Source organism: Chaetura pelagica, unplaced genomic scaffold, assembly GCF_000747805.2.
Source record: "Chaetura pelagica isolate M959 unplaced genomic scaffold, ChaPel_1.0 scaffold269, whole genome shotgun sequence".
Classification (NCBI taxonomy): Eukaryota; Metazoa; Chordata; class Aves; order Apodiformes; family Apodidae; genus Chaetura; species Chaetura pelagica.
This window is the reverse complement of record NW_009954705.1, coordinates 1360100-1386769: the sequence shown is the minus strand read 5'-3', so window position 1 is coordinate 1386769 and position 26670 is coordinate 1360100. Positions and strand designations below refer to the sequence as shown.

Genomic DNA, 26670 nt, shown 5'->3' with positions numbered 1-26670 from the left:
CCCCGGCGGGGGCCAGCCGCGTCCCGGGAGGGGAGCCGGAGGAGCTGCTCCGACGGGACATTTTCCTGTTCGGGAAGTGCTGATCCGTCAACTTGAAACAGATATAGAGGTTTATGGGGTTTGGGTGGGTTTTTTGGTTTTTGTTTGTTTGTGGTTTTTTGTTTTGTTTTGTTTTGTTTTGTTTTTTTGGGGCTTTGTATTTTTTCCCCAGGAAAGTGCTAATTTCCCCACATCTGTGCCAGAGAGGTTCTTATGCCTATGTGGAATAGGCACAGGCATGGGACACCCACCCCGGATACAGGAAACGTGGGTTCAAATGCTTGCCAGGCTTCCTTCACAGCTTGAGCTTGAACTTCGATGTCCCGCTCCCACATGGGCTCCTGCAGCGACCAGCTCTGCTGGGGGACTGGCTTCCTCTTTCCTTTGGAAAAGGTTTCCATTGTGCAAATATGGCAAAGCCACTGCCCAGGCAGAAGGTAGGCTCTGTGAGCCAGGGGCTATGAGACACCGTGGTTCATCTTTCCCTGTTTCAGGGACTGACAGAGACATACATGTGCACCCTAGACCAATTCAAAGGGGAAAAACTTGGCTTGGTGGGGGAAAACCTGGAGCTCTGGGTGCCAGGGATGTACATCCCAGGGTGGGCTCATATGTGGTAGGACTGGAAAGGTGCCTGTCTGTAGTTTGGCTGAGTGCCAGTTTGCTGGAAATTCGTGTCCCCTCCCTAAATGTACAAGGTGCTCCAAAACAGAATGTAGACTTCTAAAAACTCTGGGTTTGTTTTTTTTTTTGTTCCATTTTAATTTTTGTTTGTTTTTGAAAGGAAATTGTCCTTGCACAGCTTTGTTTGGGCATCCTGGATAGGTTGACTGTGCTCCTTCTGGGTCAGTGGTAAAACTCTCCATACTTGGATTTGCAAGGAGAGTTTCAAAGTGGAGCGGTGGGATGTGTGTGTACCATGTGTCTCTCTATGTTTTTCTTCCCATTTTACCCTCCTTCACAGCCTATTTACCTAAAACCCTGAGTCAGGCTGTCCAGCACTCCCCATTTCAAGTGTTTTTGATGTAAGTCAAGTCATCACCACTGCGTATGGTCCACTCCAGTAGTTAAATCTCTGTTGGTGTCTGCTGAGCTTCTAGGTACTGACAGGTACTGGAGGAGATTCTCAGAAATAGTTAGTGCCTCAGGAGTTACTAGAGAGAGCTACAGAAAGAAGGGAAAGAAGGAAGTATTTTAGCTTGTATATATCTTCCCAAAAGCAACTTGCAAGCTACAAGCCATGAGACTCCTCATTTGAAAAATGAGATTATAGAAATCCCATGTTTATTTGACTTTTAAGTGTTGAGCACTTCAGCCCCCTTGTATTTCTATGCAGATGTGTGTTTTGGCTGTAGTGGGAAAGAATAAGACTTTTTTTCTGTGTTTTGCATAGTACTTGCATATGTTTCTTTTATATTTTGTGTATTTATTCTACAAATTACATTGCATACATTTATCCTGAAGACTATATACATAATGGTCAACATTAAAATTTTGGTGCTTATTCATGTTTGATCTTTCAGTCCTAGACTTTATGTGATAATAATATTAATTGATAGCATTTGAGAATGTGAAAGACTGAGTTTAAACCCTGAAAAGGTTAGATTATGCAGGCTGAATCAAGGATTATGTGGCCACATTTCCAGAAACTTAGGCAGATAATTTGGCTTTACTTCCAGCTGTCCACACTGAAGCAATACCTCACAATTAGTAGCTAGAAAGTAAATAGACTCTATTACAATCTTATCTGTGAACAGTGTTGTATGAATCTCACTCCAGTTAGAACTAGATCATAAAAATCCCCTGCGAATGACGGACTTTTCAATTTTATGGTCAACTGGAAAAAAATGAAGGAGGACATTCCAGGTCAAATCTAATCAGCACTAAGGTTAATTTCTTACAATAACTAACCTGACTTCTCCAAAAGTGCTGTTCAGATGGAAGTTGATGCATTAAGGTTTCCGTTTGGTTTGAGTACTCAGCTGAAACAGCTGTGTAGACACATAGCTACAGGGGTCTAGTCTGCAGTCAGGGCTGGAGATCTTAATAGAGTCAGGAAAAATGGGTTTCCCACATTTAAAAAATCTTCATGGAAAATGGGCTCCCTTAAAAATTCCAGATTACATTCACATAATGCAGAAGTAGGCCCTGATATATAATGCAGGCTTTTAAAAAACATATACATGAGGGTTAAGAACCAAACTTTCTGGCATTTTGAAAGAAAATCACTTCCATTACTTATCAATGTTTTACCAGGCAGGTGTTTGGCTCATGTGCTCTACACAAAGCTAGATCTTGTCCTCTTATAGCTAGTGTAAATCTGGAGCAATTCCTCTGGGCTAAGCTAGCATCCTCTACATTTATGTTTCATGTGGGAGGAAATCAGGACTCTGACTGTGCCTAGTAGAGATCTTCATATGCAGAAGCACCAAATACGTGAAGAACCCTAAAAATTTGTCTGTTGGCAAATCTGAGGATATATATGATGGTGATGGTTTTTGGGTTTGGGTTTGTTGTTTTTTTTAACATGTGAATAGTAACAAACAAACAAGCTGAGCCTATTTTTTGTCAGATGCTTCAAAGACTGAAACCAGTAGCTCTGCACACTGTGTGGGTGTGTAGGACAAAAGGAAATTGTTCAGATTTTCAGGACAGTTGCTGAGTCCTTACCCTTTAATGTGGTTTGGAAACTTCATGCACAATGTTTATCAAGTTGCTAGTTTTCATGTCCAACTGAGATTGGGAAAGGAAGAAGCTCAGTAGATGAGAGTTAAGGTTCAGTGTTTCAGAAGTCTGTGTCCAGTGGGACTGTGGTGCAACTTTATCAGCAAAATCGTTCCTTTGAATACCCCAAAGTAAGGGGCTGGGTCTTCCTGCTGCAACCCCAGAGGGATTGAAAGCAAGACTGCTGCAAGAGCAGCTTTGCCATGAAGTTTAGAATACCCAACCAGTCCCCTCTGCCCTTGGAGGCAAGTCTGTCCTAATGGTGTGAGACCTTCAAGAAGCAAAGTTCTTCAAGATACATGCTTTATCTTTAACTCTTACTTTTTCCCCAGCAGTCTCTTTTTTCCCTTTATCCATATTTGTAAGAATGTGGGGAAATGTTCAAGTACGTATTTTAACACAAATTCCACCCATGGGCAGCACCAGGCTCTTCTCTCTTTGTTGTAGTACATCGTTACTACACGTATTTCTGGAACTGGGAAACAGCCTTTCCCAACCATTCCCAGCTGGGAATGGCCAGACTTCTTAGTCCACCACATTGGAACTGCTCATCCTAAAACTGGTCCAGTGACTGTCAGGAAGGTGCCCACACAGTTTTCTCCTATCAAGATGCTGAAGTCGTGTTTCATTCCCCCACAGCTGGAGGTCAGCACTGCATAAATCCCTCTGGTTAAAAGGAAAAGTTAGATATGCTGCAAACAGCAGTTTGAAAAGTGAAAACACGGGCATTGGTGCTCTCTCCAAAGCCAAACATGGCACAATGTCATGTCTTTGTTGACCAACAGAATGAATTAATGCTGGAACAAAGCAAGGAGATAACAGATTGCGAAACACAAGGGTGTGGGGGAAGAGATTGAAACTATACATTTCAGAGGTACTTTTGTCTGCAAATGAAGTCTTGAGCCATCATGATGTATGGTGAAACTTACACTGCGAGTCTGGATGGCTGTTTCTTCTGTATTAAGTCATATTAGTATTTGGGCATGCTTGCCCAAATTAAGAGGAGAATGATTTTGCTTTTGACACATCTGTATTTTTAAGACCATTATAGATGCTTGTGAAACAGATAACTGATTTATTCATCATGTTTCCCAGACTTCTGTTCGTTTTCTGTTAACAGAGGAGCAAAATGTTCATATTAATTTTTTTACTATCTCTGTTGTTTTGCTGTCAAATCCCTGTGGATTTTCAGCACCAAAATCAGCTTGTGTGTTAACTCAATGCTGTATCATATTTAGACAGTGTGATGGGATGGATGCTCATCGTTGTTTGCATTATTCCAATGCTTTTTTAGATGGCGGGGGCTACTCTTCCAACATTACTGATATGTGACACTAAGCACTCCTTTTTAAGTTCTGTTCTCTCTTTTGGAGCTTGACACAAGGTGCTCTTTGCCTTTAGAGCAGCTGATGGATGGGGAAGGGGTTACAAGGAAGCTGTTTCTAGGACTTCTGTGGGTTGAAGATGCTGTGGCAGTGTGGTGAAATTATTTCCATGCCATGCCTGGAAGCAGAGGTGGAGCAGTCAGGGCACAGCAGCCCTTGCAGAGCTGGGGACCCCTGAGCAGATGTCTCCAGTCTTTGGAAGTTCCCTCAGGAAGCCTGTGCTCTGGGAACAGGACCCCCTGCTTAGTGCGTGGGGAGTGGTGAGGGATGAGTGTGAGGGATTTTCATGGGAGGAATTTCTCAATTTCGCATACTTCACTTAAGCGTCCTTCCTGTGGGATTCTTCCCTGCCATGGAGTGAAGGAATTCACCCCTTTTGTTCCCATTGTCATTCCTCCATGAAAAAACCTCTCATCAGGATCACCACGGGTGAGAGTTGCCTTCCTGGATCAGACAAGGGCTTTATTTGCCTCCAAGTCATGTCTCTCGTGGTGTCCAACATCTGATCTTCAGGGGAGGTTTGAGGAACACTGTAGGAATCAGTTATCTGATAAAATTCTCTAGAGAGGACATTTTTTGGTAGCATGATCTAAAATTCACTATTACTTACTAAGAAACCATAGGACTGAGGGTCAAGGAAACTAATATTACTGTCTGCCACAATTTAGGTGTTGTCAGTGGTGTATGACAAATGGATATAGCATAGTGGGATTAAATTGCATTATGTTGTGAAATACAGATAATTTTCTTCTTCTGTTGGGCTGGTAGCTTTTGGGGTGAAAACCTGCCTGTCTTTGTTTCATGCATGTTCATTCTGACCTGTTTTATAAGTATTAATTATTTTAATTCCCCAATGTAAATTGAGCCATAGGGAAGCTCACCAGAAGCTTTCTGCATGTGCACCTACCATAGAGTTTGTGTTTTAGAGATCATTTAATAACTGCAGAATGGGTTTAGCCTCCTGAGCCATAACAAAGAAGTCCTCTATGCAGACTGTTCTGCTTCTTCTCACCCCTCCAGTTTAAATTGTTGTGTCATGTCAGTAATTTTCCCTTGTTTTGAACTCAGGGCTATTGCTTATAGCTCTGATTTGCAGGTTAAAGTAGGGTGGATGGAAAGTCAGTTCCTGACTTGGTCTTTTGTTTTTTTCTTGGAGCATTAAAGGACAGTCCACCCATAATGACAGAGCATCGGAAATAATAACCGGCAGCCTTCAGCAATGTGGAAATCCTGCAAATTTGCTTTATGTTTTCTTTTATTTAGTTCCTAATTTATTTATGTGTGTGCAGCTTGATGAGTAGTACAGCCTGAAAAGGATTTGATAGGCCTGTGTTTCTGGCTGAGCTGGCAGGTTACTGGCAGGTGAGTAATCTCTCTGCTTAGACATCTATATCATAGAATCATAGAATCATAGAATCTTAGGGGCTGGAAGGGACCTCGAGAGATCATCTAGTCCAACCCCCCTGCCAGAGCAGGGTCACCTAGAGTACATCACACAGGAACTCATCCAGGTGGGTTTTGAATGTCTCCAGTGAGGGAGACTCCACAACCTCCCTGGGCAGTCTGTTCCAGTGCTCTGTCACTCTTACAGTAAAAAAATTTTTTCGGATATTCACCTTGAACCTCCTATGCTCCAATTTACACCCATTACCCCTTGTCCTATCACTGGTCATCACTGAGAAAAGCCTAACTCCGTCCCCCTGACACTCACCCCTTACATATTTGTAAACATTGATGAGGTCACCCCTCAGTCTCCTTTTCTCCAAGCTAAAGAGACCCAGCTCCCTCAGCCTTTCCTCATAAGGGAGATGTTCCACTCCCCTAATCATCTTCGTAGCTCTGCGCTGGACTCTTTCGAGCAGTTCCCTGTCCTTTTTGAACTGAGGGGCCCAGAACTGGACACAATACTCCAGATGTGGCCTCACCAATGCAGAATAGAGGGGGAGGAGAACCTCTCTTGACCTACTAACCACACCCTTTCTAATGCACCCCAGGATGCCATTGGCCTTCTTGGCCACAAGGGCACATTGCTGGCTCATGGTCATCCTCCTGTCTACCAGGACCCCCAGGTCTCTTTCACCTACACTACTCTCCAGCAGTTCAGCCCCCAACCTGTACTGGGACATGGTGTTGTTCTTCCCCAAATGTAAAACTCTGCACTTCCCCTTGTTGAATTTCATCATGTTTCTCCCCGCCCAACTCTCCAACCTATCTAAGTCTCTCTGAATGGCAGCACAGCCTTCTGGTGTGTCAGCCACTCCTCCCAGCTTAGTGTCATCAGCAAACTTGCTGAGGGTACATTCTATACCCTCATCCAGGTCGTTGATGAAGATGTTGAACAACACCGGTCCCAGTACCGACCCCTGTGGGACTCCACTAGTCACACACCTCCAACCAGATTCTGCCCCATTGACTACAACTCTCTGACTCCTTCCTTTCAACCAGTTCCTAATCCACCTCACTTCCTGGTCACCAAACCCATACCTGATCAACTTTTCTACAAGGATGCTGTGGGAGACGGTGTCAAATGCTTTACTGAAATCAAGATAAACCACATCTACCGCTCTACCATCATCTATCCACCTAGTAATTTCCTCATAGAAGGCTATGAGGTTAGTCAAACATGATTTACCCTTGATAAAACCATGTTGACTGCTCTTGATGACCCCCATGTCCTTGATGTGCCTGGAGATAGTGCCAAGAACAAGTTGTTCCATCACCTTTCCAGGGATGGAGGTGAGGCTGACCGGTCTATAGTTACCCGGGTCCTCCTTCTTGCCCTTCTTGTAGACTGGAGTGACATTTGCTATCCTCCAGTCCTCAGGCACCTCACCTGTTGCCCATGACTTACTGAAGATGATGGAGAGTGGCCTAGCAATGACCTCCGCCAGCTCCCTCAGCACCCTTGGGTGCATTCCATCTGGACCCATTGATTTATGGATGTCCAGATTACTCAACTGATCCCTAACCCAATCCTCATCTACCATGTCAAACTCTTCCTCTATCTTGACTTCTTCTGGGGCTATATGAATCTGGGGCTCATAGGGAGACCCTGCAGGAGTGAAGACAGAGGCAAAGAAGGCATTCAGCACCTCTGCCTTCTTTATATCCTCTGTCACCAGGGCTCCCACCTCATTCCTCAATGGGCCAATATTGCCTCTAGTGCTAGTTTTGCTAGCTATGTATTTGAAAAAGCCCTTTCTATTATCCTTAACCTGACTTGCAAGGTTAAGTTCCAAGGAGGCCTTAGCTTTCCTAATTGCCTCCCTACATCCTCTGACAACAGTCCTATATTCCTCCCACGTGACCAGCCCCTCCTTCCATGATCTGTAGATTTTCCTTTTCCACTTAAGTTTGCCCAGTAGTTCCTTCTTTAACCATGCAGGTCTCCTAGCACCCTTACTAGATTTCCTAACCATTGGGACGCTCTGATCCTGTGCTTGCAAGAAGTGGTCCTTGAATGTTGACCAGCTATCTTGAGCTCCTTTATCTTCTAGCACCCTGTCCCATGGGATTTCCCTTAATAGATGATTGAGGAGACCAAAGTTTGCCCTGTGGAAGTCCAGGGTTCTGGTCCTGCTGGGTATTTTGTTCCTTCCACACAGGATCCTGAACTCCACCATCTCATGATCACTGCAGCCAAGGCTGCCATTGACCACCACTGCTTCAACAAGGCCCTCCTTGCTGGTTAGTACAAGATCCAGCAGCGCTCCTCTTCTAGTCGGCTTGTCCACCATTTGCATTAAGAAGTTATCATCAATGCACTGGAGGAACCTCCTAGACTGTGAAAGGCTGGCTGTGTGAGTCTTCCAGCAGATATCAGGGTAGTTGAAATCTCCCATGAGGACCAGGGACTGTAGTTGTGAGGCTGCTTTCAGTTGCCTGTAGAAAGCCTCATCAACCTCCTCACCTTGATCAGGAGGTCTGTAGTAGACCCCCACAACTGTGTCACCCGCACCTGCTTGCCCCTTAATTCTTACCCACAGACTTTCAACTTGCCCCTCATCAGCCCCTGCACGAAACTCAATACATTCTAGTTGCTCTCTCACATAAAGAGCAACTCCACCACCTCGCTTCCCTGCCCTATCTTTCCTAAAAAGCACATATCCATCCATGGCCACATTCCAGTCATGTGAGCTGTCCCACCATGTCTCTGTTATTGCTACTAGATCATAACCCTTAGCCCGCACACAGACCTCTAATTCCTCCTGCTTGTTCCCCATGCTGCGTGCATTAGCATACAGGCATTTCAGGAAACGAACAGAGCACACCGGTGGGACTAAATCCTCCTTGGACGACCTGACTTTGGGCCATGGTGTGTTCCTCTTGTGCTTGTCCCTAACAGACCCGGTCTTCTCCCCTTCCCCCTTCACATCTAGTTTAAAGCTCTATCAATGAGCCCTGCCAAGTCCTGCCCCAAAAGCCTCTTCCCCCTCTGGGACAAGTGCATCCCACCTGCTACCATCAGTCCAGGTGCCTCATATAGCATCCCATGATCAGAAAAACCAAAACCCTGTCTATGGCATATGAAATAGTCTTCCAGTTCAATCCTAGTATATTGCTTAATTTATCCTGCCAGAGAATTTGTAACAAATTTTATGTATTGAGTTGGTAAATAAGTTGAATTTGGTCAAGAAAATTTACCCCTGTAATCTATATCGGAATTGTAAATTATTTTTGGTCTGGTTTTAGTGTACTTAGTTTATCTTCATCATGTCAATACTTTTCTCTATGCTAGTTAGTGGAATGAACTTCTCTCAAAAAATATCAAATTGATGATTATGTGCTGGGATCTGTCCCAGTGGAATTGGAGCAGAAGCGTGTCGGTAAGAGACACGTGTCAGTAAGACAGTAGATCTGATGGATCACAGACGTGATACAGATAGGGCTACCTACACTCCTCTAAGGAGTGTAGGCTTAGCCTTGTGTGGAGGCATGAAACCACACTCCTGGGTGAATGCCAGTGGCCGATCACAAAGCATCACTTTTGGATGGGGGGATGATGGAGTCACAACTGTGCCTCATCTGCAGTGGCCTAAGCAGGGAGCAGGGTCTCCCTGGAGGGGCCAGGACAGGCACATCGAGGTGAAGGTATCTGCAGAACCACATGGTTCTATGCTGAATGTGTCTGTGAAAGTTTTGCTACAGCCTAGCTCTGCCATGATGAGTCCTTGCTGAGAACAGACCTGTGTTTTTAAGCTAGGCATTCAGTCTGTTGGAGTGAAGAACAGGCTAAAGTGGACACAACTGTGATATTGCTCTTGCTTTTCTCAATACATGCTATACGTGTGTGTTTCTGTCCCCTTGGTCTGGTGTATCCAAAGTATTGATCCCATGAGGGTTCAAAATGAAGATGATAGACTGTACGTTTGGATTCCCATTTTCAATTCCATATGCTCAATGGGAAATAAAAAGTTTGCAGTTATGGCTGGTTTTACTTCTTCTCTGTAATTGCTTTCTCCTTATATAGCTAATGAAAGGAGCACTTTTGCCAAGCTAGGTATTGGCAAAGGTGCTCATTTCAGATGCTAAGTTTCTAGAGTTACTAAAACTGGAGGGATAAAAGAGGAAGCAAAGATTTTTATTTATTTTTTTTCTCTCAGGTTGTCTGAATGCTAAATTTGGACATCTGTTTTTAATTGGCATTATGTAAAGTGCCTGTGCTCATGCACAAAAGTCACCTGGTGACTTTAGAGCAGACAGGACACAATGTTTTGACAAGCTGATGAAGCAAGTGCCTTCCAGGAGGTGTTGTGTGGGCACAGTGCACTGAATTGTGTGGCCCTGCCTGCCCAGGTATGATGGGAAATAATAGTAATTTCAATTGGTAGCAACTGGAGCCAGATTTTTTCAAATAAGCAGCTGTGATTCTGGCTTGTTAAATTTCTACATCTACATTTTTTAATTAATGCACCCCCCTGCTCTTTAATAAAATTACCTCACCACAGGCTTCTGTAAGCCCAACCTGACTTAGCTAGGGCAAATACTGGCAAAATATTTAGCAAGGTATTGGGGAAATATATATTTGTTCATGTTTACAGATATTGACCAAATTGGCATGATAGCCTAATCTTGTGCTAGCATATGCACATCTAGGGACAGCAAAGCATACAGATAGTAAATAAATTCTTATCATTTGCACTAAGATACAGAACATACTAATCTTTCCGTGCCTGTGAAGACATTCCCTAGGCAGTAGCATATGCATTTGCCCTGCTGACTGATTTTTTAATTCCAGGGTATGAAGTTAGAATCAAAACTTTAGTCTGCTCAGGACCTTTCTACTCTACTGTGATAAAACTTGTGCTGTTTGGATTCTATTATGATGCTGTATCATTCAACAGGCCAACTTTCTCATCCATTAACCTATCCATTTTATTGGCTGACTGTTATGTCCTAATGGTACTTTAAATTCTGAAATTATAGTTGAGATGAATCAGACTTAACCATTTGATCCAGAAATCACTGGCATGTGTTGTAATCACAGAGTCCTGGAAGGGACAAGTCAATGAATTGAGGATTTTTAGGCATCTATGTGTCCTTTGTAAGTAAATAGCTTCCAACAACTCTCTTGATCTTGAAAGCAAACGAGAACACATTTCAGTCACAACAGGGGCATGTGTGAGTGACAGATCTGTTGAGGAGTGAGACAGTTTGAACCCTGCCTTCTTCCCTGAGTGTGTTTCTGCTTGCTGGGCTATGTACCAGCACACACGGTGCCTGTCTGTGCAGGAGAACAAACAGGAAACAGGGACAAAGCTACCTTAGAGTCTAAGACCCTGTGTCTGTTAACCCTTGCAAGTCCCCATGAACCTCAGCTGCCATGCAAAGTTCTGCTTTGACAGAAATAGCAGCCACATGTTGCTGCTTCAGATCATGAGCTTGCTCATCTGGACAGTAATCAATGTCAACTTGGGACGCGGGTGTCCAAGGTGCACCTCCCTTCTGCCTCACAGATAAGCTGTCTTAGTTTCTCTGCTGCAGACATCTGGTGGGATGCTTGGGTTTCCTTCAGAGTATGAAATCAGGTGTATGAAGGACTGCGAGGTTTCCTTTAGGACAGGAACTCAGATGGCACCTGAAAGACGTGGAGATACTGCTTCGAATCCCAGAGTGGCTCACAGTTTGGCTCTGCAGGTCTTTTCTGGAGGCTATGTCTAAGTACAGGCAATGGAGATGGTGCATTCACCTCTGAGTGCAGCAGGAACCAGACTGTGCTGCCTGCTTTGCCTGTCCCTGAGCACTAGAAACCCAGGCAACATCTGTGAAATAGGGACTATTGCTGCTATATAGGGGGGAGAGCAGCTTCTGCCAGCAGCAGTTCTTCCCAGCCACCACCAGTCACAGAAGTAGAAGCTTTGTAATCCAGAGTGATCCATTCGCCCTCTAGCCCTGTGGTAGGACTGGGCAGACTTTTGTTCTTCATGGAGGAAAAAACAAAATAATTGTTTTTCCAATTGCCACTCACATTTTGAGACAATTCTTCTGCCTAGAAATTTCCTTGTCTTGAAAATGCAAATTCTGATGTTAATGAGTATCTCCGTGTTGATTAAACTAGGAGGACCTTTTAGTCAATATTTTTCCTTATAGTCAGATATAAATCAAAACATTAAATGGCTCTTCACAGTTGACCATAAGTTCCTTTTTCTCTCTGTCTATTTTTTTAGATAGAGCAATGGAGTGTGATGGTGTAACTGGAATTATTATGGATAGGTACAACTGTTTGATGAAAAAAATGTTATATTTATTCACAGAGGGACCTGAAGTACCTTTAAGAGAGCTGATAATGCAATAGTTTGCCAAGAAGAGCTCTGAAATAAAACTACCAATAACACACATTTCCTTATAAAATGGTGTAAAGCTGTAGGACCCATAAGAGGTTAGCTGCTGGCTGTGTTCTGGTTGAGGTGCTGCTGCAGATCAGAGTCAGTTTATTTTCACAGGAGACCCACTGAAGGTCAGCCCACTGGGTACTACCATGTTCCTAAGCATTTCGGCTGGATTCTGCAAGTGCTTATTAGTTGCACACATGTGGGTATTCCCATTCCCTTCAGTGGGATGACTCATAAGGAAGTGCTTATAAGCAGGAGTATAGTCCTGGGCTACATTTGAGCGGAATGACCTGAATTTTAAGCAGCACAAAGAGGTGAAGACCCCATTAAGAAATCATGTCCGCTCTCTTTCCAGTTCAGGACTCTCCTCTACAAAATACATTTATGCTCAATGTGTTTGAATCAGGAGGAAATGATATTTGATGGTAAAAACCACAAAAGGTCAGTTATGTTTAACAAGCCTTAAAACACGTGCAAATCCAAGAATGACTGAAGCAATTACTTCATGATGGATAACTTTATTGCCCACAGATGGCACTTTAAACCCAGAAGGTCAGATTCTTTGTATACACTGAAGTTGCAAAGATAAACTGATCATTCTCCTTAACCTCTCATTGTGCAGGTGAAAAACAGATTAGTCAGCATGTTCAAGATAACTGAAGTGGGTGGAAGACAGTCACTCAGACTTTAATTATGAAAAAGATGTTAAAAGTAAAGGCTGCCAAACCTATGAACTTCAAGGAAATTTCTAGTAACTTAATAACACATGTTTTTTAAAACTAAGCCGTAGAGCTAGCTTTTGTGTTTACGTTTTTTATTCAAAGGTAGTGGAAATTCAAAGTCTTTAAAAGGAAATTTAAAAGTAGAAGATGGAAAAATCAGAATGGAGGTAGCAATCCAGAACATAGTCCCAATTTTTACTTCAGCAGACCTATCCTTTTAAGAGAAATTGAGGTTTAGCTGAAGTAAGTGGAAGATTGATCATGTGGACACAGTCACTCAGATGTCTGTAGAACTGAAGTCACTCACCATATTGAAGAAATATATGCATGTTCATTTGTGTTATTTATTTTTAACTATTTGCTTGTAATAAGTGTTTTTGGTAAACAGGTTATTCACATTTTTGTTTTCTTCATTCAGGAAGAGCATCACCTTTTTTACAAGCCAGAAAATAATTGAAGAAACTTTATTCTTTTGTTCCTTTTCAAACTACAGATTATATTCTCTGCTTTGTTAAAAAAAAATACAAAAAATATTCTTCTCTTATTTTAGGCAGAATGACTGACTTTTGCAATCTAAATTAATGTTTGCTTATTAATTAAGCAGCCCTGTTGACTGACTTTCACATGTATCTAAGAAGCCCTCTGAAACAAATAGAATATGCCAACAAAATCACCCCTTTCCCTATGGGACGAGATTCCTCAGTTATCAGGATTAATTAGTTCTCTTGTTGTCACATGAAAAGAAGTTGCACCCCCCAATGTAGGTCAGTGTGAGGGTAGGCTGCTGATGGTCGCTTAGTGACAGGCACAATGATAAGTGAACGTGTCCTGTTGAGCCATGACCCTTCAGAAAAGACAGTGTCAAGTAAAATGCCTGGAGAAGGTACATAGAAGGCATAATTCGCTTCTAAATATTGACAGTAGGAATTTCCCTGCTATTCTCCTTCCTTTTTCTCTTCTGGTAAACATGTCAAACTCTATTGCGTTTGTACTCTGCATTAGTTTTGAAGCATTTAAAAACGTAAGGAAGCTAATGACCCATGAATAGATAGGATGTCAAATAAAGCTATTTTTCTTCAAGACTTAGCATCTTGCTGGTAAAAGCATTGTCTTGCATACTTGCAAAAGCAATAGTATTGGCTAGGAGTAGGATCTTCAGCTTTTTGTGAGTGAAAAACTAAATGAATGAATAAATTACAAATCTGGTATATCGTGCCAAATATATTGATGTTTGCTCTTGAATATTCATATGATTAACTGCTGGAGTTAAGTGTCTAAAATGTACTTGAAATCCATTATGACACTCTGGTTTACATCAACGGGAGCAAAGTCAGGCAAACACTAAGCACTCCTTAAGATCCCACCCACAATATTTACAAATACTGTGGTGTCTTTCAGATATACGTAATATGTGTAAAAGAGCAAAAGCCCAAGTATGTAGGCAGTGTATCTGGGTCTCTTTCCTGTCTGCAGCATGGGGTGAAAAGGTCTGTTGGATTTTTTTCCCCTTTGACTGTAATAACTTTGAGGAACACATTCTACCATATAGGCTTCCAGGCTGTCTTGTTTTGTAGGTTTGATTTAAGATTGTGAAATGTTCATGTGGATGTCTTTGCTTATATCACCATATAGTTATCAAGAGAAAAGTTTGTAACATTTGTTTTCTTCTCCTTCATCTCTGGCAGACTTTGCAAACAAGAGCCCATATTCCTGGGGCTAGTCTCCTGGTCCCACCATGGATGAGGCCTGGGTGTGGTGCTCCATGGTTGGCTCTGCTCCGGCCCAGGATGTTGGTGCTGAGCAAGGCTGAGCACCCAGCACCACAGTCATGACTAGGCACTGCAGACTTGCTCTCCTGCCTTGCTCTCAGTACCTATCACTCACATGGATTTTCCATCTTTTCATCAATTTTACACTGGAAACAAAGTACATGTTGCTTTCGGGCAACTGGGCTGCCTGATGCAGCTCTAGCAGCTGGACTTTGCGCCTGTCAGGTTCCTCTGGCAGACCATTAGGGATGAGTTTTTCATCCATATAAAACTATTTGTAAGCACTGTTGCATGCTTTCAGCTTTTCTAGAGGCTGAAATAAGAAGCAGCCAGGGAAGCTTGAGGTCAGGCTCCCACTTGAAGTAAAGAACAAGATTAATAAAGCTGGATATAAATACTGTATTATTGGGAGAGGATCTGATCCTCCAGTTCTGAGATAACAAGAGGGCTAGGAATGAAATGCAGGAACAAGGTGGTTTAATGAAGCTGTTACATTCTTTAGTTGGAGAACATTGAGAAACCACCTCCACCAAGGTGCCTGGTTTGCTCTTCACAGAAGCTGCCTGAATTGTACCATCTTATCTCAGTTTCTGTGCTTAGCTTCAGGGACTTCATTTCAGAACTGCAAATGACTGGGCTCATAGGCTGTTAGCATCTACAGGAGGTGATCCCATAAAAGCACAGCGTGCTTTCTGGCAGACCCAGCATTTCAGAATTGAGATCCTTAAATGCAAGGTGAGAAAAATGCATGTTTGCAAGTTATCATATAACAAATTGTCTCTTTAAAGATTTGCTACAATTTTTTTCTCCTCTCTTAATGGCTGGCAGAATGTATTAATTTCTAGTTACAAGTATGGCTATTTAGACAAATCTGTGTATTTCTACAGCGCTATTCAAATTTCTGATAGTTTCTGAGATAAGGTTCTGAGGACCTCTTTTTTTCTGAAAGCTTGTTATAGTCTTGCTTGAAGCCTCTTCAAGTGAGCTATTACTTAGTATATGTCTATGTTTAAATGTACCCTTTAAATCTTCTTCTGAATAGAGATGGATGATAGTATATACAGGAAAACTACTGGAGCCACAGCTTAAGATACAGAGGGCTAAAAAGAAAAATGCAGATAGATGTCACTACTAACTTAGATGCCAAAGGTTAGTCAAAAGTTATTTAGCCCCTACAATGTACATTTCCTATATAGCTAAAGAAGAGAAAGAGGTGTCTGAAGACCTCTAGCAAACAGTCTTGCAGACCTAATCAGCTCTTTGGTTCTTCTCATGGATTGTGCTAGGTAATCCCAGAAGATCATTCAAGTCTCTTGTCTCCACCGATGTTACAGGGAATCAGTAGGAAATACTTACTGACTAATGGAGCACAGATGGCTCCTCCAAAAAACCAAGCCCCAACCAACCTGAAAACAGCAGATGAGAGCAGTGCCTCTTTTCCTTTTGTACAAAATCCTTGTACTTTTAGCACCTCTCTCCAAAAGTGGATATGTGGCTTCTAGGCCTTTCTCAGACCAAAGAAGTTCAAGACCGCATCTTAGAACAAAGTTTTGTTGTTCACTTCTAATCTGAGGCTACATCCACTGCTGAGTGAAAGCTGCTGAATTTGGAGCAACCATTGACATACGGAGGGTTTATACAGTTGAAATTTAGTTGCCAGCCTCAGCCAGAGTTATGTCCAAGAGTTCCTTCTATAGTCAACGAAAGAGGGAGGCCTTTCCAATGGGTGATCCAAATAAGGTTCATGTTTCTCTACTGTGTTTGCTGCCTACAGCTGTTAATATTTGACTGTGGCAGGGACCACTTAGAAGGGCTTAAAATAGCTAAACTGAAACTGTACTTGACTGGATTCTAGAGGAAAATCCACATTACTCATGTGATGCTGCTTCTCTTGTGTGTTGACAAAGAAATGCTTTCACTTGGAGTAAAGTGATCTGGGATGCTCTATGCTCCTCTGTCACAACACTGAAATATTTATAAAGTGCACTTGGGTCCAGAGTTAGACTTAAAATGGTTTTCAACTTCAACTGTTTCAAAATATTTGCTTGTTTTGTTCTTTGCTTCTGGAACACTTTGCTGTCAGTGTGAGGGCAATGGGATGGATCAAGGACTGTTTCTGCTCTAAGGCACGCATTTCTGTCTCCTTGTCATGAAACCTTTTGTGGCCATAGCCTGTTCTGGGGCACAGATAAAACATTCTGCCTTTCCAAAACTTGCTGGCTTGATGTGAGGGAAGGTCCTGTGTTCCTCTAGTCTTCTGACCATGGGGCTTTTTAATGAACTTCCTAAAAATTGCCTTCACATGGTCTGTGAGAAGTCTGCCTGGACTTTTTTAAGTGTTGTAAGCCACCTCATGTTATATTGACACCCAAGGCTTCACTCATACCAGAATGGTCTGGCTATGACCAGGGCCATAGTGGCACACTTGATTTATCAATAAGCAGCAAAACTGGTCTGGGGGGTGCCTTGAACTTGTTCTCAGAATTTATTGTAGAGCTGTCCAGTTACCTTTTGACACCACTTCACTGGTAGGAAGCCTGCAGCTAGTGCGGGACTGTAGGTAACAGCGCTGTGACCTTCAGTCAGGAAGGGAAGATCCTTCATCCCCTTTCATTCCCTCCAGAGTAATTCCAGCTTTGCAGCAAGTTGTTTGAGTGAGAGTTCAGTATCTTAGAAGTCAGTACATGGCTTTTGCCATGGAAGTGGCTGACTTTTGCCCTTCCCATTGAAGGGGCTGCCATGGTGGTGTTTCCTAAGGAAATGTGGCCTGCCGTGCTTGAGGGCACACTTCCTTGGTTGGATGTGTAGCCCCGGGGTCCTGAACTTTCTTCATGGTACCTGCAGTGAGCAATCTGAGAGCAAAGTCATAGAACAAAACTTGAAAAGCTTTCGTGTCTACTTTCTTTCCTGTTTAATTCTCATAGAAGATTATGTGAGTCCTGAGTCAGGACAGCGGGACTGTGCTCAGAGCAAAAGAGTATGTGTGCTAAGGAGCACATCCCCTTTTCTTTTCTTTCCCCTTACAGCATGACATCATAAATGTGAGAGGACTTGCAACAGGATAATTTGTTATTGTTAATGTTTGGGTTTTTTCCTTCTTTTTTGTTTTGTTTTCTAGGATCTACTTTTGGATCAAAAATAGACATTTCTGAGCTGAGCATAAATGGCACACAGCACGTTGTTCAAGTGGGCCAGACTTTAAATCTCACCTGCAGGTAACCAGCTGAGTTTATTCTCATAATTTGGCTGGGAGTTCATACACCTGACACTTTCTTTTTTGTTACTGAAATTAGAAAAAAATGAAACCTTATGTTGTGGGGAAAGGTGGGGAGTGAACTTCAATGGCAATTGTTTAATAGTTCTTTGTTGTTTCTGTTGTTGTTTTTGGAAAACAAGATTAAAGAGAACCCCAGAAATAGCTTGATATAATAAAAAAGAAAGCTTGGGAACTGGGGCTATATAATTGCAGTCCAAGATAATTGTTTCTGCTTCCTTATCTGTATTTGCAGGGGGGAAATGGTTCATTCATGGTCTTTGCCTGAAACTCTGAGCAAGGATAGCAAAAGGCTGAAAGTAATTAAGTATGCCTGTGGAAGGAATGGGAAGCAGTCCTGCAGCAGTCTGACCTTGAGCAGAACTCAAGCAAGTGACACTGGAAGCTATAGCTGCAAATACCTGACAAGTCCAGCAAAAAAGAAGAAACAATCTACAGTCTATGTATTTATTAACGGTAAGATCACATTTTTTAACACTTCTTGGTACTTGCACTTCAATACAGCAAAATGGATAAATGAGGCAGTTTGGCTGTGGTTAAATACAGGGTCTTGAATTATAGTTTCAGCCTTGCAAAATGTCGTGATGATTTAGCAGTTACTGTATAAAATCTGTCTTCTCAGAGCTTGCAAATACAAATGCTGGTGTTTTATCTGTTAGGACAAAAAATGAAGAAAGAAAAAGACCCAAATCAACCAGTCTGCTAGAGTAAATAGAACTCCACATGGAAGTAGACTAAAAGTGAATCTGTGAAATGGGTATCAGAGAAATCATATCTCACAGGACTGATGAGTGATGAAAGCCATACATCTGGTACAACATCCACTTTAATGTGTCTGTGCAAGATTATAGATTTCTGGGCAGCTGAAGGATGCCAAAGATGTTATTTCATGCTGTAGAAAATTACTATTTGCCTGCTAAGTCACATTCAAAAAGGTACTCTGTAGTCCACGTTACAAAGACTGTAACAATCTAGAATAAATGGAATCAAGCTATACACAGAATTATGTTCAGCAAACAAGTATTGTGTAATGTATGGGAAACGCTGGAATTAGGTCAGTTAGGCTATAACAGGAATTGCTTTCCAATCCTGTTTTCTTCCAGGTTATTAATCAGATGCTTCTCAGAACAGTTTAATTCAATAGACACAGCAAAAATAAAAGAATAAATTCTAAACACTTCAGAGATTTAATCTTATATTTTAGTTTTTCTTTATTTTTACATAAATTAATAGTTTAGTGTAAGATATAAGGATTTTGAAAGCCCATATTACAGAGTGTGCAACTGGAAGTTTTCCAAATTATGTGTCTGCTGCTTCTAACAAGTTCACACCAGAGTGAATTAGCCTTTGTTTTCATTTTGTGGCACAAAGAGTGAGACTGGTGCTGTGAAAAAGCAGAGTGAAGTGGACCTCTCATTACAGTGACAGCAAATAAGATAGGTCCCCCATTATTGTGTGTTGGCTTTATTGAGAATTATTGAATAATTCATGCTGTTCATCCTGTTTTCCTTCATCTGAAACATACCTCGGAGTGTTTTTCTCACCCAACTGTTTTCATATAGTTCACTGAATATCCAAATACAGATGCATCCATGGAACCATAACCAAAATAGGTTTTTCATTTAGTGACCAACATTTCCTGATGCCTAGGAAAACAGAATTTTCTTGGATTACTTTTGCAAGTTTCCCATCATGGAACCTTCTTGAACCTCCCACCTTGGATGTCATCTCTGGGATCTACCTCTCTATTCACCACATGAAAAGGATGGTTTTGATGTTGAGAACTTCTCTGTTGAGCCCACTTTACAATATAAGAGATTCCTTTATGTTGTCTTCAGCTCTTTCCTCTTTGGAGTGTTATTTTTTTCTGGATCCTGAATTTTTACAGATAGAAGACACAATCCGTCTTTCTAACTGTTCACTGCATCCCAAGTTGTATGTAGCTTGCTTGCATCTGAAAGAGATCCTCAGATAGATGTATGTGAACCAAGGTTATCTGCATAATTCACGTGGTGATTGAAGAGAAACATATTATTGGAGAAACATTTTTTGTACAGGCAAGCCCCCAATAATCGTTTAATGAAGACTGCCTGAGTGTCTTGGTTGTGTTGATTTTTCAAGAACATTCCATCATTAATTGTTGTTGCTGTTGAAGATAGGACTAGACTACTTTTCTACTCCTACCATACTCGCCAAAAACCAGTAAAATGTTTAAGGTGCAAACTTGTATCAAGCTTAGATCTCTTTGGCATCTTCATTTTCTGAATTTGACAATCCCTTTGATTGAAAAGCAGTTTCTTAACACATCAGTGTTCCATGTGTCTTAGCAAGCACATATGAGAGTTAGGGCAAAGTCCTGATAATGAGGGAGGCTGTAACTGCTCTTTGAATGCCTGTTGAAAGTGTCTCTCTGCCCTAAGGTGGGGAGAGAAGTACTTGTCCTCCAAAAAGTAACGATTTGGGGAAGAATCGTTGAGTAGGTTGAAAAGAAATCTCTTAGTATAAGTAAGTGTTTCTGTGAACGTGCATGAAATTCAATTATCTGGCTCAAGTCGGGGTAAGATGGGGACAACCAAATCCTCTGTGAAGATTTTCTTGCCTTTACTTCTATTTAAAATGCATTTGTGGGTGCTTAGGAAATAAACATTTGTAAAATTTGGGGCCCTCCTAGTTTTGTATTGTTTCCTGTGGCAGGACGTTGTGTCAGTCCATTTCCCATATTAGCTCCATGTGGATCACCAAGGTGCCTGTTTCCCATGTCTTAGCATGCTGCAGATGAGAACAAATAGTTGCTATTTACAAACACAGAGTCCAAATCAGGAAAGTTGATATTGTTTGTACAGGAAGTCATCACTTATTGTTTTAAAAATGTTATTCATTTCCGTAATTAGAGTGATACTGAATATGAACTGGATTTAAAAAAAAAAAAAACACAACAAAAACAAAACATAACCCCAGTAAGCCCTTTGGTTCAGTAATGAGTGTATGCTATGACAGAAGATGAGCTTCTATAGACAAAAACAGATGCAAGAAAATGAGTAGGAGAATACAAGTCTTATGTGCCCCAGGATGTCTTGAAGAATTTCTCAAGTCCTGTGTTTGGGTAATCAGGAACAGGCAGGCTGGTGACATTTTTTTCAGGAGCTAGTCCTGACATCACCCTTCTTTCACTGGAGAGGTCACTACTGAGTTGCACGGGGCAGTGAGAATGCAGCATGTGCTGCAGCAACTATTGACCACACACAGCTCAGGAATTGAGACATCAAGCAAGGGAAATTAATTATCTTAAGAGCCTTGGACTTTGCTCTAAGAAAACTGATAGCCTGCCTTCCAACATGAGCCGTGGGAAAAATCTGAAATTAAGCAAAGCCTCTTTGCCAAATTCTCCACTCTCTAGGACCAAAACCTGCTCTGATCTTTGTTTCGTTATGCAACTTCAGCCTAGTAGTAAAATGTAATGGACACTCTTCAGCCTGGAGAAGTGAAGGCTCTGAGGAGACCTCATAGCAGCCTTCCGGTATCTGAAGGGTGGCCTACAAGAAAGCTGGGGAGGGACTTCTTACAAGGGCTTGTAGTGACAGGACGAGGGGTGATGGTTTTAAACTGGAAGAGGGGAGATTTAGGTTAGACATCAGGAAGAGATTCTTTAGTGTGAGGGTGGTGAAGCGCTGGAATAGGTTGCCCAGAGAAGTTGTGGAAGCCCCATCCCTGGAAGTGTTCAAGGGCAGGTTAGATGGGGCTCTGAGCAACCTGGTCTAGTGGGAGGTGTCCCTATCCATGTAGAGGGGTTGAATATAAATAATCTTTAAGGTCCCTTCCAGCCCAAACCATTCTATGGTTCTGTAGCACTCTTTGTGTACATTGGAGTGAGGCATGGGAACTCTTCTGCTTGAAAAGATATGATTATGGAATAAAGTCATTTCAGAAACATCAAATTTTCAGTATGCTGTTTTGAAGCCTATGTAGATTTTCCTGGGGACAGTGCTTTGAGGTTATTTAAGTCAGGTGACACAAATCAAAGTTGCATAATTAAAGGTACAAGACCTGAGAGTACTTGTACTCACCGACACCTAGAATGTCAAACATGTCCACTAGTTTTGAATATTTGGCTTGAGATGTTTCTCAGGTTAGACAGTCCAAAATGAAGGATTTTAGCATTAGTGAATGGTTCAAAATGTAACCCTTTGAAGTGCAAAAAGATCTAGGGTTTTGAGTATATTTTCAAACTCTGGCATTGTATTCTGCAAGTACTGAGCATATGGCATCTCCTTAGGAGGTTGACTTGTTGACAGATAGCTGGAAACAGCCCCAGAACTGACGTGGATTTAAGATTTAGCTTTAATGGATTGACTTCTGTAAGCTTAAAGGTACTATGTTGCAGGTCATGGAGAGCATCCAAAGAGTTCCCCTAAGTTCTCTTAAGATGCGAAATGTCGAAGTAAAAATAATTCAACAAAACACCCTGAAAGCTAATATAAAGGGAGTTTTTATTCTTTTTCCTTTTTATTCTTCTTATTCAGAAATAACGTACTGACAGAAGAACCTGCTGAAGCCTGGGAAACTCTTCATCTCCTGTGCCTTTTTTCTGTCTTTGCTTTTGGCACAGTTTTAACGTATGAGCCGTACGGTTTGGCTTATGTTGCTGGAGTCAATAATGTGATAGCGCTTCTGTTATGAAAAGGAAACTAGTTGAAATTAAGCTATGCTACAGCTGTATCAAGTATGTGGACACATTTTTAGTGTCTAATGAGGTTCCTGTTGCAAAACAGAGCCTGACTTGCTGACGTCAATCACCTCTAATGGCCGTGCTTTTGTTATTGCGTGTACATGGACTTCACATCATAGTGCATTCTGTTGAGCGGAGTGTGTGTAGATCTTGATTTTGCATGTCTGTACATTACTAAAGACTTTGGTCCTCTTCATGTGCATGAGAGAAAAAAGATGTGTGTGAATGTGAGTAAACAGTTTTGACTCTTTTAGCCTGAAAACAAAATTATGAACCATGCGTAAGTAGGTATTTTGGAAGAACTTAAGAGAACAAACTTTCAGAGATTTCAAAGAGCTCAGATTTTCCTGCAGAGACTTTTCTTCTTGGGAATGTATGTGTGAGTATTGTGACTCGCATAGCTGAGATTATTAAAAACAAAACAAACCCAAGATCAGTAGCTGAAGGTTGTAGAAATAAAGAACCTCTCCATCTTTGCTGAATTTGGCATTTCAGTGTTGCTTAATATAGTTGTTTGCTCAAACCCCTTAAATAGCCTAGACTGGTTACTGATACCAGACATAATATTGCTTGTGTTAAGTCTCTTATCAAGTTTGTATCTGGCTGACAAATAGCTTAATAAAAAGCTGCTATTTATGTTCTTTAACAATATAGCAAATGACCTTCATGGATTTTGTGATTTCATGAATGCTTTTTGTGGTTTCATGTTGACTGCAACAGAGAGATATTGTGAGGAACAGTCAAACCAGCACACAGTCATTAATTCCAGGAACAATTTAAAAATACACTAAACTGATTATAAAGTAACCTTTAGCATATGCAGATATTCTGGTTGTCCAACTCTCATTTTGCTACCTTGCAGGCAACTCTGAAACAGTAACAAAAGCCAAACAAAAATCCAAAAAGCAAGGTAAACCCTCAGATCTTCCATTCCAAATCCTAATGGATCTGAATGTGTAACTTGGATGTGGTCTTCACAATAGGTCAATCCATGCTGTTCCTTCTATGTCTAGAGCTTTCTGAACATGAAAGTGAATGAAGCTGGACCAGAAGACTGCAGGCAGGAGGTTGGGTCATCACAGATGCGGCTGCCAGCAGCTGTTCAGGGAAGGATGGCATTTACTTCCCCTCAGGAAGAAAATTGGAGGAAATGTGGCAGGAGCCACTGGCAGTAACTAAGGCTATCATGGGAAGGAAAGAGGAAAAAAGAAGCAAGGATTGCTACTATCTGGGGGACAGAAGGAATCCACCTTACCATGCCAACATGGTATAACCTGCCTTGGTGCTGCTGTGGGTTCAGCTTTGCCTGATCCAGGCTGGTGGAGCCTGCACCAGATTCTGGTCTTGAGGCACCTCCAGTATCCCCTTATGGCCAGCGAGACGGAAGGAGAATAAAATCAAAAGGGAATCAGGAAAAGCCTCCACACTCATTATGAAAACAAAACTGTGCTAGGAAACATGATGCGTATTTCTTTTAATCAAAAGCAGGAAAACATTTGGAGCACTCGGGGCCATCGATTGCCCTCCGGCCCATGGCGGAAGTCCCCAGTGATGTCAATGGGAGCTCTGCACGCGAATAGCGGGGCACGGAGACGCCTGGCTGTACCACTACAGGGAGTGGGCTGAGAAAGGCTGTGACTGGCCTTTAAAGCCTACCCAAAGCAGCCAGGGCCCTTAGTTGACTCTTACAGAGCACTTCATTGATTTCTCCAGGCGCGAACATGCATTTCCATTGAGGAGGAAAAAAAGAAAAAGAGCAAAATGTGGTGTTTTGTGCTCATTTCCTGTCCCTGCCTTTGGATGGGCAGGAGTCCTGTGGGGTCTGGGCTGCACAGCCCCCACTGTCTCAGTGTTGGCATCAGTCTTTGGTGACACTGTGTCTGCAGACAGCACCGGTAGTCTCCAGAACAGCTCTTCCTCACAGTTGTAATGATCTGGAGGTTATGATACAGGAAACTACTTTGCAAAGCTTGCTGGTTTGAGGCAGGAGCTCTTAATTTTGTGACAAAGATGAACGAGTCTTTTGGGACTAGTAAGTCTGTTTGTCTGGTGATGTTAAGGGGCAAGTGACCTCTTCTGTGGCTGCAGCCCCTGGAACAAAAAAGTATTCTTTTCACCTTGCTACAAACAGTCTCATTCTTGGTCTTTCCTTGAGTCGTACTGCAGAGGAAGCGTTAGCCTAACAAGTCCTTAGGGCATTTTTTATTACATACACATCCTCTATTACTCATAAGTTCCTTTTGCAAGCTCAGTGGACGTTTAACACCTATTATTAAATAAAGCATTGTGTCTTTCATTTCTGAAAGTTTATTCAACAGTTTCATTAAACCTCTTTAAGAAAACTTCTTCCGTATCCTGGGGCACGTTTGAGATACTCTACATTAGGATTCTCCCCAGCATAAATTAGAGTAGATTTTGCTTCTCTTGCTGTTTGGTATCTCAAACAAAAATATTATTGCACATAGTAAGAAAAGAAGTTCCTAAGGGCAGAACAGTTTTATGACACTGGGAAGTGCAGATCATACTTTTGCAGGAGAAGCAAAAGTGGTGCATTTGAAGAACTACTTGAGTAAGATTTCTGACTGAGTGAAAATAATAGGATTTGCCTGAAAAAACATTGGAGCTGTAGATAAGCACAGAATTAAGATCTGAATGTTGCACTTTTTTTAAGAGTTAAAACCCCAAATTCATGTGAGTTCTGAGATTGTCTGTCTGCACTCTAAGTCAAACTGAGCCTTCAGATCTGAACACCTGCAAAGAAGATTTGGAACCAGAGTCCGTGGCTTGAGCCCCTCTTTGTTAAGTGGTCCAAACAATAGTAGCAGCAATGTTCCCTGTTCCCAGCACAAGCTATTTATGACAATGCCCTTTGTTAAAGGGATTGTTCCAGGGACGGTAAATTACTCTGCCAAGCTTTAGCTACTGAGTGGAACAGAATGAATGTTTTCCTGGCATTTTCATTTACCTTGTCATTTACAAAAGAGATACATAAGTATTGTGATAGTGGGAAAGAGGAGAATAATTAACTCTTGGTAGTCCATATTCTCAGAGTTGAAAGTATGGTTGGGTAATAACAGTAGATTCTTTCTCCTGGTGAAGTTAACTTGATTTTTTCCCATTAATTTCCTTGCAGAGAGCAGGAACATGTCCTGTGTAGGGGTTTCCTGATAAATGAATTTCAGCTTATTTCCTGTATAGTTATTTCTCCTGATGATAATAAAATAGAAAAGTCTTGAAATAAGAAGCACATCTCTCAGCAGTAGAGGTGATGCTCTAATGGGGGAAATGTACCTTGACTATTCTGGATTTTAAAGGAGATATCAAAGTATTGCTTTTGATACTGACTGCCAGATGCATTTTCAAATATTTAATAATGTTTTGCTAAACTTATTTAGGTAAAATTAAGCAGAAGATTGATTTGAGGCCTTTGTCTAGCTTTCTTTATGGACAAAATTGGTCTGTTCTTTCAAGGCTGTATGCACTGTTAAAATGTCCATACACTGTCTTAAGATTTCAAATATAAACTTTTTTGTTTTCTTCTCTTGCAGATACAGGCAACCCATTTGTAGAGATGCACAGTGACATACCTAAAGTTATACACATGACTGTGGGAAGAGAAATGATCATTCCATGCAGAGTCACAGCACCAAACATTGCTGTTACTTTAAAAAAGGTACTTTGATCCAAACTTGCTCTGAAAATGTTATTGTGGATTATGTTTTTAATTTGTTAGTTTAAAACTATTGTAATGCTTTTGAAATATTTCAGCAATTTAGTATTTCTTAAACAAGGTTTCTGGCTGTCAGTGTGTTTAGAAATATTTCAACCCTAGAGGCTGTGTCTCATACCTCACAGAAAGGCTTAATAAACTCTCTTATACTGGATGGGAATTTTCTGAAGAAACTTAAACTTTTTATACCATTTTATTCACTGACAAAAGTTTCTTAAGCCCAGGAAGGAATTTCTTGTTAGGAGAAGAAATTTCCTCCCACCTCTTCCCATGCCCTTCCTCTCCTTTCCTTTTCAGTCCTCAGGAGCAGCCAGTAAGTGCAATCCCTGGAGACTTGCTGGGGCTGTGCAAGGATCTCTGCAAGCCTTTGGCCTACCTCGCTCCTACCAGCAACTTTGCTGCTTCCTTTTCCATAGGAGTGCTTCCAAAGGAGTGCCTTTTTCCATAGGGATGGCTTCTCTTTGTAGGG

At 41.7% G+C, this 26670-nt stretch overlaps 2 protein-coding genes across 2 annotated transcripts in view; one reads left to right on the top strand and one right to left on the bottom strand.

Annotated features, from left to right (window-relative positions):
- The window catches only part of POMP (proteasome maturation protein), a 47684-nt gene extending 47244 nt beyond the window's left edge, over positions 1–440 (bottom strand). The window contains exon 1 of the mRNA XM_010005654.1: positions 291–440. Within this exon, the coding sequence (XP_010003956.1) occupies positions 291–440 (150 nt within the window). The remainder of the gene's footprint in view (positions 1–290) is intronic.
- Positions 441–17549: 17109 nt separating this feature from the next.
- Positions 17550–26670, top strand: part of FLT1 (fms-related tyrosine kinase 1) — a 91339-nt gene continuing 82218 nt past the window's right edge. The window contains exons 1-3 of the mRNA XM_010005653.1: positions 17550–17686; positions 17981–18201; positions 26020–26144. Of these exons, the coding sequence (XP_010003955.1) occupies positions 17550–17686; positions 17981–18201; positions 26020–26144 (483 nt within the window). The remainder of the gene's footprint in view (positions 17687–17980; positions 18202–26019; positions 26145–26670) is intronic.